This window comes from Aquila chrysaetos, chromosome 19 (assembly GCF_900496995.4).
Source record: "Aquila chrysaetos chrysaetos chromosome 19, bAquChr1.4, whole genome shotgun sequence".
In the NCBI taxonomy this organism is placed as follows: domain Eukaryota; kingdom Metazoa; phylum Chordata; class Aves; order Accipitriformes; family Accipitridae; genus Aquila; species Aquila chrysaetos.
In genome coordinates, this window is record NC_044022.1 from 3,844,009 (window position 1) to 3,862,184 (window position 18,176).

Here is an 18,176-nt window from a genome sequence, read left to right on the forward strand (position 1 = left end):
TTGCTGGGTTTTTTTTCCCCCTCAACATAGTACTTTTTAAGTGATGACCACTTGTGCAAGCGCTCTCCCTTGCTGTGGTGAAGGTTTTGCAACAGCAACTCTTCCACCTGGGCACAGGCAATAGATTAATAGAGCTCCAGCATCCTCCAACTTGCTGCTTCTCTATACAAGCACCAGTATCCTCACAGAGGCCAAGTTAGGTATACATGCAGTCTTTGTAATTTGGTCTCTCATATCCTTCAGAGTCTGTCCCTTCCTGCTAACCTAAAAAACATCTTGGTTTTCTGAGAGCTATGAGGTCTAACACAGCTCCCTGCTTATGTTGGAAAAAGGCAAATGACCTTCCTGTTGAAGAGGGTAATGTTACTCAAGGTTTCTCTCATGCTACATGTCAATGGAAATCGCAATTTAGTGAAAAAATGTACAAAACAAAACCTATGATCTGCTTTCTATTAACTAAAAGAAAAAACACTATTTTGGGCTTAGTACCCAAGGAAGAAAGCATAAAAAGATAAGTCACATTTTAAATTGAATGATTTCCTAGTAAAGACAGTAGTAATTATAGTTACTTTAACTACACTTAAAATGATTAATGATTTTGAGTCACCACAGGCTAGATTTCAAAGGTATTTAGCTCCTGAAATACCTAACAGTTGCTTTGTAGATTATTAAGTGCCTAATCTGGTTAAGTATCAAACTCCAAGTACTTCTTTGTCCACTGCATCATTAAAGGCTTTGAAAATCTAAACTCATTTTTTTTAAAGTTATTAAAATGAGTAGATCTCGTCCTCTCCCATGTTTTTTCTTTCACCAGATCAGAAAAGGAAGATAGGTTCTTTCTTTTTCATCTCTGGATTGGCTTCTCAGCCATGAAATGAAATCTAAAATAAAGGACATATAACTGAAAGCAATCCACTGACACAGAATACTTTTATTCAAGTATCTGAATAGGATGCTTAGATCTGGAGAAAACCCAGTTAATTTTTATAACAACCTAATTCAAAAGAGAATGGTGATCGTAAAAAATAACACCTGGGATTCACCTGCTTTGAAATCTTGCAGTGGAGCTGCAAACAGCACTGGGCTGCAGTTCTGCATGTGGAACTTGAGCTCACGCTTGGTCAGGTACTGGTGCTCGGTGACACCATATCCTCCTGACTCACACAGGGCACTAACACACGAACCCTGCCTGAACTCTCCCACAGATCAAGGGAGGTCATCGCTAGCTACTGACTAATTCAGTGAATTAAAAACATAGCATCAGCACAGACAGAATCCTTTCTAAAATGGAAACTTCTCCAAGAACATAAGGATACTTCTTCCTTTTCTGATGATACAACAGATTTGCACCCACGGTGTGTTTTCATGTTTGACTTAAGCTAATCTAAGATTGTGCTACTGTTGGAAAAGCTGTGAAGTCCTTCCATTCTCTCCCTTTCGCCCACAATTTCCATCAGGTCTCTTTACAGTGGCACTAGTTAGGAGCAGAAATTTGATATGGGTGGTGTGTGTCTATGTTTTTAGGAATATGGTTGGGGCTACAGTGTTAATTTCAGATGATGAATGAAGTTATGAGTCTCCTCACAGAGGCACATGATCACTATGGTCAACACAAGGGAGGCTGCATGGGTGTTTAGGTGGGGAAAAGCAGCAGAGGAAAATAATGCTTCTAAATTGAAAAAAAAATGTTTAAAAAAATCTAAGATATACTTTTCATAGGTATTACGTGGTTAAACAGCTTTCTCAACTGTTCATATGCATTTACAAACACCTATAACAGGCACTGCATTTTATGGTAAGAACATTCTTCCAAGCCACTTTTCTGGCTCAGCTGTTAGTACACTTCAGGAACAGATACATTCTAGCTATAATTGCAAGATGCATGGCCAGACAATGAGCTTGAAGATTTTAAAAGCCAGAATGGACAGTGATAATCAGTCTGATCTCCTGCATAGGTCAGGCCAGAGAATGTCTTTATTTCTGGCCCATGTACAGTAATTCAGAATAGCCAGACAAATCAGAAAAACCTTCTGTCAGAGCTATTACAGGTAATGCTAGATCCAGGTTAAACTATTTACAAATGCTAAAATAAGTATTTATGGAGTTAGCGCTAGTCTATGAGACACAAACATAACATTTCACATATACTTACACATGCAACACCATTAATTCTCAATAATATACAATCAGATTAAAATAATTAATCTAAGATACCCACCTATGTGGACAACAGGCTGTACACTATTATTAAAAAGCAACTACTGCAACTCATATTTGTTTCTGTAAGGTTTCATCAGCAGTTTACAATATTAAGCTGATATAGAACCCTACGTTGCCTACTCCATATATGACACAAAGAAAATCAGATTGAAAATGGCATAAAGAGAAAAATAAAGAAATTTTATTCACAAAATACATAGAGAACCTTAAAACAAAATCCACCCATTTCCAGGGGTATGGGAATATAAATGCAAATTTACAGGGGTTTGGTGCAGATTTCTTCTCTGGGATAAACACTGGTGGCAGAACAGCCCACACAGACTTGCTCTGCCAACAGGCGGAATCCAGCTAATGAAATGTAGAAGGGAGGAAGGTCAGTTCCAGATAAAAAAGCAGCATACCTAGCCAAAAGATCCTCTATTATCAGTTCCTCAGTGCAGTTGTTGTGCACATGGACACTCAGCTGATAATCTGTACCTAAAGTGAATTTGGACTGCTGAATAGAAGGTATAGTGATCTCAAAAAAAAAAAAAAAGAACCATGAATTAAATATCTCAGATATGTTTTACTTATCAGTATATATGCACATACATATTATTCCCTTTTAATGTGTTTCTCTGGGGATATGGAAAGGAGCTTCCATGCAGCCACCTTCTCCTTTCAGATTCATCTTAAATACTGAACAATCCAAAGGTCTTTACAAAGAAGTGTACTTGTAATACAGGAAATTAAATGAATGTGCGTTCAGCACCTGATTGATGCAAAGAAATAGTGCTGAGCATGCTAAAGAGTATTAATTTGAACTGAACATAGTTAAATGAACATGTGTCATTCATATTGTCAATACACTTAACTACTTTTATTCCCTTTTCACAATGGTTTGTTTGCATCAAGATCATCCACAAAAATTCTGAGAGAAATCTTATTTTGCCCTTCACAAAACAATAAAGCCTTCAAACAGACAAAATCCCCAGCTCTTTGAAAGGTCATTCTAGACCGCGACGTCTTGGTGTCTCTTGAAACTTTGAGGATACCTTCACAACAGGGACATATTGTGCTGTTGTACATACCGTGCGTGCATTACACAGATTCAACACAGTCAAATGCAGAACACCATCTGTGACATTCATTTCTTCTAGAGTTGCTCTAAACAGGGGCAACAAGTGAAAGAAGATAGTACTGTCCATTCAGTTCTAGGGGAAACTTCACTAGAAGCCAACTGATGATACAACATTGCACCAAAATACTGTTAGAGGTCCCATTTGTTGTTAACACAACTGTCTGTCATTTAAGCTCTTAAGTAAATACTATGCATACAATATTTTGTATTTTAATGTTTTCCAGCATTCTGCTAGGCATGAATGGATGGGGATGCAAGATAAGGGATTTGTTGGGGCTTTTCTTAACAATAAGGGGAAGTAAGGATGTTGCACCGTGTACCTAACGTGCCAGAATACCCACAAGAAGTTACTTAAAGCAGTTCAGAGCTCACAGAGCAGAAAACAGGACTGTGGCAGCTGGCATCACTGAGAGTGACAGTCTCTATCTTTTGCAGGTGAGGCACCTCAGCATGCTACCTGGTTGGTGATAAAGTGCAGGATAAGTTTCACAGCATTGATGGAATACCAAACAAACTGTTGTGTATAAAGAGGCACTTTATGTTCAATGTGTTTGAATTTTGTATTAGTAAACATAACGTGGGAGTTTTAAAAGAATCAATAAAGCTTTATTAAAAATAAAGTTAAATAAGTGTTCATGAATGTGGACAAATAGTGTATCTAATAATTATTAAAAAAGACAACAGTAACTTACAATTGAGAAGCACACAAGCCCCATGCTTTATTATTTTAAAACCTAAGGTTTCAGAAATAATCATGTCATAATTTTGAGACCTTGGCTTATGAATCACCAGTGTAGGGGCAAGCAACATTGTGTGCATGGAAGAAAGACTTGGTGGTATCAATCTATGAAAGAATGGAAGCAATTCACCCCTTCTCTCTTCCTGTATGTCTGTACATGGTCCCTTGCTTGGCTGGAAGGGAGAAGCTAAAGGTCAAATACAGAGGTGGACTTACTTGACTTAATGCAGATGTTGACAGTATAACCCCATTTCAGCTACTCAGCTTGGATGTGTTAGAGTCAATATAAAGAAATAAGAGCTGATTTATTGCATTTTAATACTGACATCTACAACAGATCACATGGATTAAACTCTAATAATACCTGTTTCTCTCCAATGACTGTAAACCGAGCTTGAAGTGACTAGCTTAGGCATGGAGATCTATTCAGCAAATGTCTGAGTTTGTAAAGATGACACCCCGGTTGTCCAGATCAGAAAACACTCCCTAGTTAAAAACCCCTAAAATAGTGATGCTGGCTTTCTCCACAGGCTCTTCCTCTTTTGGGTCCAGCAAGCCTTTTAAGATGCAAAGCCACTAGGAGAGCACAAAGCAATTTCTTACCATCTTCAGCTTGAAGCACAATCTCTTTATTTCTGTTTATAAATATAGACAATTTATTTCCCTAAACACTGTTTTAAATACTAAATTTAACCACCTATACCTAAAATCAGGATCAAAGTGAAAGTCTGAAACCACCTAATAAAAAGGATGATAAATTTGTTGAAGGAACTGCACCTGTTCCTTCTAGACCTCTACTGTGAGAGTGGAGCAATGCTACTGCACATGGAAGTTCCTTCTGCTATTCCTCCCACAAGTACCAGAAGCAGAGGAAAGCAAAGGATATGAGAACAGAAAGGTGTCTGCAACTCTTGCAACAATGGGCATTGCCTACAGGCAACACACAATGAAGTTTAGTGTAGGTCTATAGAATTTCTTGACAGTTTTACCATTTATCTTTCACAAAATGAAAAAAAAAATAGATGATGCTTTCTGGTAATATTTAGTGGGGAAGATGGCCAATAAAAAGAAGAATCAGGAAATGCCTAAACAATTACAATATTCTTTGAAAGCAGAGTAAAAGAATTGGTATGATTTTCAGTAATACAGAGTACATTACGAAACAAAGTATTTGTAGAAGTAGTAGGGGAAATATTGAACAAAACTGTGGTAAATTCGTATTAACATTATTTTTCCTTTTGTTGAGCTTCCTGAGACTCCTGTTAAACAGTACTGGCCTCAGTATCGACCCCTGGGCTACACTGTTAGTGACTGACCTCCAACTAGTCTTTGTGCTGCTCATCACAACCTGGTCAGCCCGGCAGTTCAGTTTTCAACCCACCTCACCATCCATTCATCTAGTTTGTATTTCATCATTTTGTCTATGAGGATGTTGCAGGAGATACTGTCAAAAACCTTTCTAAAGTTGAGATAAACAGCATCCTTTGCTCTGCCATCATCCACCAAGCCAGTTACCTTGTTTTAGAAGGCTATCGAGTTGGTAAAGCATGATTTCCCCTTCATACAAACATGCTGACTGCTCCCAGTCATCTCATTCTCTTATGTTTGGAAATGGGCTATAGGATCATTTACTCCATCACTTTCCCAAGAATTATGGTGAGGGTGACCGACCAGTAGTTCCCTGGATCCTCTTTCTTGCCCTTCTTGAAGAAAGGAGTCACATTTTCTCTCTTCAAGTCCTCAGGAACCTCCCCCGGTTGCCACAAGCTTTCAAAGACTATCAGGACTGGCCTGACAGTGACATTAGCCAGCTTCCTCAGCACTTGTGGTTGCATCCTATCAGGTCCCATGGACTCATGTATGTCCAGTTTGCTTAAAATGTTCCCTAACCTGTTATCCCTGTACCAAGGGTAAGTCTGCCTTAGTTCAGGCCTTCCTACTGGTCTCTGGGACCCGGGATTCCTGAAGGCCTCCTGAAGGTAAAGACTGAGGCAAAGAAAGCATTGACTACCTCAGCCTTTTCCATTTCCATCACCATCATTCTTCTTGCTGCTGAATGAAGTTTACAGAGCCAGCAAGACCTCTTTCAGGATGGGCTTTCAAGTTGAAGGAATCAAAATATAACAATAGATTATGCAGAAGTATTCTTAACCTTGAAACCAGATACAGGACAAACTATAATACTACTCTTACTTAAGAGTCCCATAACATTTAGTATGACAAATCTAAACTTGAATTACATTATTACTGGTTTCTAAAGGGCGAACTGCTGATTTTCTAGTTCCAGAATGGATTTAGAATCAGACTTATACACTTACGCTTTGTTTATCCTCAATCCGCTCAGCAGAAAATTAAATATGTTTCAGACCCTGAAGTTTCATGTTGTGAGCTTAATAAAGTTTCTGGTATTCTGCTTTTCTTGTCATCCTTCTTTTGCCCTGACATCTTTGTGTGATAGTAAAACCTCTGCTGCAGATTAGACTTTTTACTTCGGAGTAGAGCCTCAGCATCTAGTAGAAATCTAATGCTTGAATTATTCTCCATAACAGGAGTCAATAACTCCATGATAAATCTAAACAAACCCTCTCAGAAGTACTTTAAGATGACTCATTGAACAAACTGGCACTGAGTTTTAATGACCTTTGTAGTCATTAAAGTTACGTCTTGCTGGACAGACTGGCGATTCAACCGTGTTAGACCATGAATGCCATGCCTATATTAATACCTGGGGCTGTTCTCTGGTCATGAGGCCAGATGGCACGAAACAGCCTACAAGCACACAGTAAAACATTATCTAAATGCTGTGGCAATATCCAACTTTCTCTTGATTCCTCAGCTCTTGCCAACTTCTAAACTGTGCCTAAGAATTGTTAGGGGAGGCTGCGGGTTGGTCCAGGCAAAATGGGAAGAAGTGGAGCACCTTTGCTAGAGAGGGATTTCTCTGACTTGCATACGAGGAACAGGAGAGAACAGACAGGCTGGCAAGAGATTGTCTAGTTTAAATATCCTAAACAAAGTAGGAAATACAGGACAATAGGAAAGATGACACTTGTCGACTGCCCCCTCCTTACCAATATGCACACTAAACATTATGATTAAAAATTATTTGCTAAACCTTTATCTTTTGCATCACAAATCACCCCAGAAACAGTTTATTAGGAAGAGCAGATAATTCACAACAAAGTCATCATAAGGACGCACAGTAACATGCTCTGCAATTAAAGCATGTTGCCACTACAGCCACCGTGAAACTGCAGCAACAGTAACTCCAAAGACACAGAGCAAAACCCCACGGAAAGTCACAGCAACACCCTCAGGCAGTTCTAAAACAAACAAATAAACAAAAACCCCACTACACAGCCAGGTCCTTGGAAGAGGAGCCACTAGATTGCATCATGCACAATATATATTGCTTATCTACAGAAATTTTTTCCTGGAAACAGTAATGTCTTCCAGTAACAGATGGGAAAGATTTCTTATTTTAAGAAATTTTAAATCTAAGTGCAACTTAAGTATATGATTAAAAAGCATGAACAGATGTTTGTTGGGTCTTCAAAATTGTATCTGATTATAAAACTGCACTGCAACATTGTGCAGCAGCTAGGCGTTAGTATATCCTGTGCAAGAGAATTTAAATTGATCTCATCTTGTTAAGCACTGTGCAATTTCAACTTCCCAGAAAACCCAATATAATAATGTCCTCAGCTCCTCAAGTTCCTAATTTAAGATCCAATCCCCAAAATTCATAAAAATCACATTCCAAATTAACTACTCTTAATTAGTAGCAATAAAGAAAATTAATATGAGAGATACAGTTGATGAAATTTGTTCTTTATAAAAACCTAAATATATGAACTCAGTATCTATCTGCTTACACTGGTTTACCACAAGTGCCATAAGGATTTCATTTCACTATGAGGGCATCTTTCACGATGAGCAGCAGTACAAAAAAAAATCTTCCAGCTAATTCTAATTAAGTTCAAGGAGTTTTCATTAGGTAGTCTTTTGTAATTAAGATTAATTGTAATATCTACACCCATCTGCAGGTAAAACAGTCTCTGAACCTAAACAGATTAATAAAATACTGATTTTCTAAACTTTATTGAAATTAAGTAAGTATTTTCAGAAACTCCTAAACTTTTTGTTGTCGTTGTTTAAATTCAGGTACAGTAAGACAGCAAAGAAATGAAAATGAAGAAGACATTGAGAATTTTTATTTCAGAGATTCCAAGATTATCAGGTGATTTAACTTGAATACAGCATGCTCCTATCAAATGTGTAAGGCAAGGTAAAGTATAAACAGCTGAAAGGAAAATAGTTACCTACCAAATGCACCCAACAAGTCTACAAAAGTATCTACAAGTAAACAAGCACTATAGAAGAAATATATTTTGAGTGATTTATACACAGTCCATAGACCCATCTGACTGTCGAGAACATACTTCAATGTCATTAACTACATTAGCTTATGTGAAGATTGCACTTCAGAAGAGGAACAAAATATACATCAGGAAGAAGGTTAAATCAAAGCCATTATGATAACCTTTAAGTCTAATTCTTTTAAAACATTTTACTTGCTTGATAAGATTTTGATTACAGCAGATGCACTACTGTGAGACTTTAAAAGCAATGTCTTTCATGTAATGAAATTACATGTATTTCTCAACTCTATGAAAAAAATTGTTGTAGACAATCTTTCTAATCCATTAGCACAAAAATAATTCTTTATGGGCCAAAGATGGACATATTTTTATGGTGAGTCTGCCCTTTAAGGTGCATCTTAAATCAGATAAAGAGAATAAAAGATTCTATTGTCTCATGACGGCCAAAGAAAGAATTACTTAAAAATAATGTCAACAAACCCTCATTGATTTACCGCACATGAAAAGTAGTTAAGGCTACTACCATTTGATGTAAAGAGTGACTAGCTTGTTCTTCAATCTTTTAAAACATTTTTGTATGTTTCCTATTTTGGTAACATTTCTTAGGACTCTGACTTTCTATTTTAAAATTCAATACATTTTATATTAACATACTTTTTTTGGAGATAAAACCAGTGTCGAATATTAAGTCAATGCTCCTTCCTGAAAATTATATAAACGTACAAAAGAAAGAGTCTGTTATGTTTCCCAGAAGGTGAACATTCAGCACAAGTTTTAAGATTTCACTCTACACTTCTAATCATTATCCTCTAGACAGGACATAACAGAGAGCCAAAGTGTCAAACTGGCAAACCATGTTACTAAACCAGATTCTTTTTCACATGCTATTTCTAGAGCAGCATGCACAGAAACTTGTGCTGAAATCAGGAAGCAAGTGCTGTAATTCCTTCACAAGGTCTTCCAGCACAGTGAAGTCTATAAACCCTTACACACCATAAGATTCGAGGTGTATTACTATGTGTACAATGGGGTTTGTTCACTTGAACTCTGGAGTCTTTGCTTTGAAGTGGAGTCTTAACATCTGTAACAACTGATGGTGGCAATCTAAATCTAGGAGACAACAGTTTTTAAAACAAACAAACAAACAACAAATCAGAAAACAAAAATGCAAGCCACAATAGCAGAAGGAGCCTTGTCTATCTTAACCTCACCTTCCTCCCTATCTTCCCCCTCATCTTCACATTCAAGTCACTCTCCAATGGACATAGAGAGCTTCCTTTATGTCCCAAATACAACTTAAAGGTGAGGCAGCATCTTCATCACTTCCCTACAAGAACATTAGGAAATGAAACTCCACAGTACCTAAAATACCAGTGAACCCAAGAAGAAAACAAGTTTGACAACATGCATATATTACATCAGACTTCAAAATGCAGAATCCAGAGCTTTCCTCTGAATCATCAACCCATCCTTTCTGAAGAAAATGACACTTAAAAAAAAACATTCAAGAATTAAAATGCTGAGGAGTATATTAAGTGATATATGTAGAAATACGTAAGTGAACATAAAAATACAGAAGGCCGAGAGAAAAGCAAGACATTATCAATTTTATAATTTCTATTAATAAAGCAGTGGTCACTCACTCAGATCAATGGGCGGACACACACACAACTAGCAATGTACCAATTTTATAGCAAGGTGGCGTATCTTAACATAAGGCTCAATAAAACACAGTAACATACAGAACTGATGCCAGTTTACAATATGAACAGCAAATAAAAAAATGCAACACCCCCCTCCCCCTGCATTTTCAATCAGCAGAATGTCTTGCTAACAGTATTAAGGGGAAACCAAACCAATTTTTTCAAGTCAGGAAGGGAAGAACTTTGGAACAAGCCAGTCTTGCCTTCCCTTCTGCTGTCAGTGGATGATACTTGTAAAATGCAGCACCAACACAAGCCATTCTACCAAACTTCATTGTGCAGGGTGACATAAGTGCCATAAGTGAACAGCAATTATCCTATGCAGATTACAAGCATACGTTATTACTAGGCAGCGCAATTTATTCAGAAGGGAGGTAGGATATTCAAATCTTCACTAAATTAAAATACTGAACACATCATTATAACTCATTTGAATCAAGGCACATACTGCACCCATGATTTTAAGCATCTTTATTAAAAGTAATTAGATTTTGGCAAGTCTTTCCCAATTAACGTAGCCAGTCAAAAGAAAAAAAAGAAAATCATACATACTGGCTGTTTTATCCCCACGTCTCATGAAAAATTAAATAATTCATTCATATCACTGTTGAATAACTTTTAAATATTTTTCTTATATATAAAACCCTTCTTTATTATTTTCAGTATTTTAATTTACATACAAATATGGTGTCAAATCAACTTACTTATTTTAGAAAGTGACTTTGCTAGACTGTATGCTGGTCTGACCTCCAGAAATGCTTTGAGAGAGTGTCTCAAGACTTCTAACTGTGACAATATTTTCACTGAAAAAAAAAAGCAGTGAATTTGTTACAGAATACTAGCTATACTGTTGTAAAATCACAGACCAGCAACCTACATTCTTACTTTGAGTAGCTCTATAAAGTACTGTTAACCTCTGACCTTTGTTACATTAACTCATAGCAACACCACAATGCTTTTACAAAAGTAGAGATAACGTGTTGTTCCACAGAATACATAGAGCTTATTTTGGCTGTGAAGACGATGCCTGAGTCACAGGCGTACAGCCATGAAATGGAGGTGTGCCTGGTCCTGGGAGAGGCAGAAAATCCCAAGTATTTTTCTCACCTTCTGTCCTTCAAAACTGACACATCAGTCAACAAGCATTATTCAACAATAATACAGGCTACCTGCATATTAAAATGAAGAAAGAGAAGAAAAAAGCCCTCATGATACTAATAACAGAACTAGAAGTGGATTTTCAATGGTACTTAAACAAACATCCCCAGCTCACAATACAAATGGCTTCCAAGTAGAACTTAACTATTGTAATTTTTTTTAGTATTTAAACCTTTGTAATTCCTGTATTGTTTATTCTGCTTTCTTCAGAAAATTAACAATCTCAGCCAAAATCTCACATCTTTGCCATGTATAAAGAGGAAACCCAAACAGCAACAGTATCAGCAGTCTTCTTCCAAAAAGAAATAAGAGTAAAAACTCACTCTACGCTTCCCTAGATTAAAATTAATAAATACAGACTAATTTTCTTCAGGCTGTTGTGCTTTTGAATATGCGTCAGCACAGATGTGTAATGACGTTTAGCTAATCCATTTTAATTTTGTGCCCCTTCAATTAGTTCAATTTACCTTTCCTAGGTACCTCTGTAAAGACATGCCCTCCTAAGGCCCTTTTGCTGCCCACTCTGTCTTTTTACAATTCTTTCTTCGCTCATTAACAAGTCACAGGTTTATCTTCAGGTTAAGACAAGACACCATTCATTTTTGTATAGTCCTGCCAGGGTAAGGTTCAGTCATGGCTCTGATAGTATGCTTAGCTGAGCGCATGTCATCTGATCTGTAGAAACTCAACTAATTAAGGTGATGAACCTCTTCTATTGACAATAAATGGCCCTATAATGTTGATTATGATTGCTTGTGCCTGTGTTGTCATTTTCCGGAAAAAAAAAAAAAAAAAAAAGTGTAACCACGAGATAGTAAAAACTAAAATTTAGATTATCGGCAGTTGCTATTAACTAAGCTCTGAAGTATGCAACAGCTCTAAACATTTTGAATTTAAAGAAGAAATTAAGTGCTTTGTTGGAAGAAGAAAAAGGTATCTCTGTGCAATGTATCCCTTTGGCAATGCCATGGTTTCTCCTCACAGTCATAGCTTGTCCTCCCCTTGCCACGTGGGAATGAACACAATAACCCAGTGATACCATTGCTAGGATAGTCCTGCCTCGGCATATGTGAATGACTAACTTCATGATGACAGGACAGACAGACATGTCACTCTTCTCAGGTTTCAGCTTTCATTTTTAAAGAGTGAGCTTCTAACTATCACAGTTAAGAAAAAATTGTAAAACAAACCTATTGCATGCAAGATGCCTCCCTGAGTCTGCACCAAGTCTGAAACAAGAGTCCCAATGTATGAACTGACCTATATCCTTGCACCTACATGCCTTGATGTGTCACTATTCACCATTTTATTAGTTAAGCTCTTTAAGATAGAATAAAAGGAAAGAAAACAAGATGTACATGACTTCAGACTAAATTGCAAGCATGTCCTAAAACTAAGACAGATTCATGGTGATAGAAAAGACTAAGCAGAGATACAGGGATTAGGAGGAGGTGGAAGAGTAAAAATTATATAGATTTAGAATACTTATATTAATAGATGACTAGGTTGAAACAAGGAAGTATGAATTTCCACATTCTCCAGAGGGCTTCAGCAGTGATCCAAAAGACTGCACAGCAAGTATATCAATATACATATTAATTATATATATTTAATATCTATCTCAGGTGTTCAAGGTCAGGTCGGACAGGGCTTTGAGCAACATGATCTAGTGGAAGATGTCCCTGCCCACAGCAGGGGGGTTGGACTAGATGATCTTTAGAGATGCCTTCCAACCCAAACCATTCTGTGATTCTGATACAGCTCTATTTCCATTCTAACCTACATTTACAGCATGAAAGACAATGGTCTAGAGGACTTCGAGCTTACTTTGTTAACCTGTTTTCAAAAGCAAATCAAGTAAAGCTTCTCCCATGTATACTGCTGACCTACCAAATGAAAGACTACACCCATCTTTCCATCATGCTCCATCAATTGCTTATAGCAAGCAATTTGCATTACCTTTGAGTTAAGTGCCCTTGAGTGTACAGTAACACAGCTGCAGTGGATTTCATAAGCGCAATGGCAGCCTTCCAAACACACAAACTACATTAAAGTGCTCGTATCTGACGCAGCACAAACGATGGATCATTACTGCTAGTGTGGTAATTTGGGAGGGTGGAAAGAACAGAGAGAAAGAAGAATTATCTGTAAAAAAAAAAAAAAAAAAAGAAAGACCACAGAATAAAGGAGAAATCTGGGTAGGCACAACAGAGTATGGGTGTTGCAGACCAAACACAAGGCTTTTTAATATGTTTTTTCTAACAAAAATGCTGATGTACAGGAAAAAGAAGTGAAAAGTTACAGGAGGAAAAAAACCAAACAGAAGTAATTAAGGAGCAGAAAAGGTAGCTGGAAGACAAAAAGCAGCAACTGAGAAAGAATAGGATACAGAGGGTCTATCCTGCTCAAAATAATGTGCTTTGACAGTCACCAACAGGCCACATCACCCCAGGAAGAGCCTGTTCAGGCACTAGGAAGCACAGGAGCCCTGGGCATGTCTGAGTCACCTGACTTAAGATCCGATAAGGCTTTTTGCATTTTTTTTAAGCTGGGGAAGTAGAATAGGAAGGAAGAAAAAAGCTTTGTTTCCTAAGATGTTGAAATATTTCAAACACCTTAACAAAGGTACAATGGAGGCTCTAAATCCCACACAAATGGTGCTGTCCTTTATCATCTTTTAACATTGTATTCCCATTCCTTCAGCAGTGTTTCAGCTCCTGAGAAGGTACCCATGCAAGTTTAGCTGTCATTAAGGAATATAATATTGATATATAATAATTAATATTTATTTTAAATATACTTCATAGCTCTTCAAAGATCTGTATGACTGTACTATTTCCCCCTAGAAACTTTAAAATCCTCATCTTCATCTGGACATGGAGATACCTAAATTTAAAAAAACCAATGTATTCTTGTTTCTGTAAAGGATTTCATTTCCTCTGATCGCTTCACAGAACCACATCTTCAGATTCAGTAGGGATGAGCTGGTATTGATTTCCCCCCCCCCTAAAACCTCTTAAGTCCTCCTAGTAAAGATGACCTGATTGTTTTGCAACAAATCCTTTGTCCTCATGCTAATCTGTTGCCTGGTTTTAGGCATATTTCAAATAATAATTAAAAAAACCCCCAAATAATCCAGACTTGCCATTAGCTTGACTGAAATCCACTCTTATACCTTGTTGCTGCTTCTTAACAGCTAGAGAGTTAAACTGAACTATTAACTACAGACATTACAGGCTCCAGTGCAAGCCAGGAATTCAAAGCATGCATTTGGCTATTTAGTGATGTTAATTTCTGACTACACTAAAAAAAAATCAGCTAGACTGAAGAAGTCCGCATATCCCCAAACCACTCTCCTCCAGAAAGGCAATGAGATACAGTATTAGAGCAGCAAGAGAGATACTTATACTGCAGCTATTGACAGCATTGCTTATAAATGTAGTTAAGCAAAATGCAGTTTAAAGCTCTAGAGAAACAAGTGATTTTCTTTAAATGTTAAGTGTTAAAAGAAAAAATCCCCACAAGCAAGCAACGTGAAATAAAAACATGAAGAAAGTCTCTCTTTTTGGTTCCATCACTTTAACTCTAATGGCTGACATAATTTAATATAAATGGTACTTGATTAAATCTATCTGTGAAGACTGTCTTAGGTTTTAAAACAGAATAAATTCTGACTGGAATCAGCTACTGAATCCTTCAAATATTACCAAAAAGGTTAAAAGATATTGCACCAACATACTATTAACATAGCATTTCCTACCTGAAAATATGGAAGGTCTTTTCTTAGGGCGCCTTGGATGTATAGGCTCTATATTCCTAATATTTCTTTGAAACTTTCCTTTAAAATCATTTTCTAGAAGGATGTCTGGTGGTAGGCTTCTCCGTCTTGTTGATTTATAACGACTCTGACAGGAATTCAGTTTACACTTAGTCCTAGAGTACAAGTTGCTGTCATCAACTGCCATTATAGAGCACTAACTGTTAAAGCCACCCCAGCACAAAGCCAAACCGAACCTCCAGAAGTATTTGGACTGGTGGTTACAGACCCGAGCAATCTCAGATGTTCTCATGCTCAACCCGGCACTCGTTGGGGAAGTTCAGCAAGTTGATAGGCGTGTGCTGGAACAGGTGTAGGGTTACTGCATTGCCCCTCCTTGCATCAGTGAAACACCACAGGGAGGAGACATCCTGAAATCATTCCTTTGAAAGTTTTGAGGTAATTAGGAAGTTCAACAAACCTGAGCTCAGCAGCACAATCTGTGCAAAAGGGAAAATACAATTTCATATGAGGCACTGTCTAGGGCTACTATAGTTTATATTATACCAACAGCATTTCTCAGATCAGTTCATTAATAGTTCATTAACGTGGCAAGCTAAACAAGTGTCCCTAAACCTTAAAAAAAGAAAATAGAGTGAGAGAAAAAAAACAACACCAAAAACACCCGCAACAAAAAACCAATCCAGTCCCCAGCCTAAGGACCTGTCTGGGGAAAGGTACAACCTGAACAGTATGTGTGGGTTTTCAGTCCCGTCCTTTGACAATGTTACATTTTAAAGGCTGATAAACAGTCCAAAGCACAAAGGTTTTTATGGCCACAACTATCAGTTTGGGGTTTCTTTCCTCAAGAAGCAATAATGTTACTTCCTACTGGATTTCAGAATCAAAGATCTGCCAGTGTGACTGATTTTCTATTTAACTGCTGACTAATAGAAATAAGCCATTTAAATATGTGTATGCCAAAGATGGTCTGTAAATTCTCCATTTAACTAAGAGCCAAGGCACTTGCCTTGTTTTATTCAGTTATCCCAATGAAATCTTTTGAGCCTCCCAAGGATATGATCTTCCTTTCTCAAATGTTGAGAAAGAAGAAAGGACAAATCCTAACATTTTCTATGAACCTGCTAATTTTCTTAATTGAATTCTATCATAAATGAGACAAAAGGAATTAGTAAATTAAAACTAACAAATCTTGTAACTACATACATTTTGCTGTTAAATAACAATAACTTACTACGGCAAAGTGAATAAGCAGAGTGGTAATTCAAAGTGAGAGTAACTAATGTTTTAACCATGGATACCTAGGGCAAACTGATTTTAACACCTGAAGATAGAACTTGATTTCTCCAAATCATTTCAAACACTTAAACCATGAATGCTTCAATTATTTTCCTGAAGATAGGGTACACTGTATGATTGGTGTAATGATCAAGAGGTTGGCTGCTCCAAATATAGTTCTTGCATGAAATTCAGAACGACCTTTATTATTGCTGACAAGAAATAAACTGTTTACCTACATGCTTTTGGAGGTGAAAAGGGGAAACGACATATCTTAATATATGTCTATATAGCTTTTAAAATATTTTACTGTGTTAGAAATGCAGAAGGATGCAAATAGTCTGTTAGATTTTGTCGTCTTCTGGAAATCAAACTGCATTTGGCTGGAAGTTGAAATTCTGAATGTAAGAATCCAATCTTAAATACATTGGACCCAGAAATCATACCTTGCATTCAGAACAAACTGATTATTTAAACAAAAGTGATTTAAACCAAGTGAACACTAACTGTAGATAGCAAACTGATTATTTCTGGTCTTGCTGAGTATTCAAAGGATCGTAAGCTCTGTTTATATGCAGAAATAAGCTTTTGAAAATCCCACTGGACTGCAAAATAGGTTAGACGGTGGGAATTAGATTATAACCAAAGGGAATTGTATGTCTAAATTGTTCAGGTACTTTATAAAATTCCTCTAGGCACTGGTCTTCATCATTAGAGGCCAAAATACTTCTTTCATGTCCCTCAAATCTGTAGGATCTGTGGACCTCATCCTCTTTTTTTCCCCAGTTAATAAAACAGGTCAGAGAAGCTTTTCTTGCTTCCTCTTCTCTTCCAACTCCACTTGCTTTTTCAGCTTTGACTGAACCAACATAAAAATATTCAGTCCATTCCTGATAGTCCAACTAAACCAAAGTAAAGCTTTTCAAAACAACAGAAAGTGCTTAAATCTGAGCAAATATATTTAAACCATGTGTGAAGACTGAAAAATAACAAATACCAAATGCAGGAATTGATATTTGAGGAGCTTTAAACTGGAATTTGACAGAAGCTTTAAATAAAATTTCAACATCTTCAGTGAGTAACCTAACCACCAGGCTACAGGATATTCTGGAAACAGATCTTAACTTTTCCTGCTGAAACTACTCCAACACATATAAATAATTAAATATTCATTAGAAGAGTGACTTGAAAGTGACTGTCCCATATTCTAGCTGAGTGATACAATTGCTGCACTATACAAGCTTACCTTCTCCAGCCCAATGAATATTCATGCCAAGTGGAACATGTCCAACAGTAGAAATCGCCGCTGGCATACTCAGAGATGTGACAGTAATCACACTCTTTCAGATGGGGGAGACCTGTCAAGGGCGCAAGCCCCTGATCCAGTAGTGGTACACAGGAATCCAAGAATAGTTTACCCTTGAGTGACGTTCAGGTGGAAATCCAGAAGAGGACAGATGAAAACCCCAAATATCTCATCACTGAATTGCCTTTTGTAGGATTTGCTCTAGAACACATACTTTGAAACTTCATTCATTCAAAAAAAATCAAGACAGGCAAATACTTGTTCTGAAAACCGAAAATCCTAAGCAGGTAAAGTAAAGGAATATGCAGCAGTAGAACAGAAGCTGAGGGTCCTGGTAGTGTCTGAAATTTGTTGGAGTGAGGTGCCTAAGTGCCATTTTAGTAGCCTAATTTTTTTAGTTTATGTATCTCCTGTTCATCATTTTCTCATCTTTGAGACGTGTGTAAAAACTTGACAGCCTACTCCCAAGTGAGACCACTAGAGAGTAAGTTA

At 37.2% G+C, this 18,176-nt stretch overlaps 1 protein-coding gene across 7 annotated transcripts in view; it reads right to left on the minus strand.

The window, feature by feature from the left end:
• FRY (FRY microtubule binding protein) overlaps positions 1–18,176 on the minus strand; it is a 251,433-nt gene that overhangs the window by 190,420 nt on the left and 42,837 nt on the right. Inside the window, exon 1 of one of the 7 annotated variants that reach the window (XM_030042557.2) lies at positions 15,083–15,324. The exons of 2 other annotated variants lie outside the window; for them this stretch is intronic. In XM_030042557.2, the coding sequence (XP_029898417.1) occupies positions 15,083–15,287 (205 nt within the window). In that variant the 5' untranslated portion in view covers positions 15,288–15,324. Of the gene's footprint in view, positions 1–10,868; positions 10,888–15,082; positions 15,325–18,176 lie in introns of those variants that run through there. 4 more of the 7 variants (XM_030042554.2, XM_030042556.2, XM_030042553.2 and 1 more) reach the window with 4 other exon arrangements.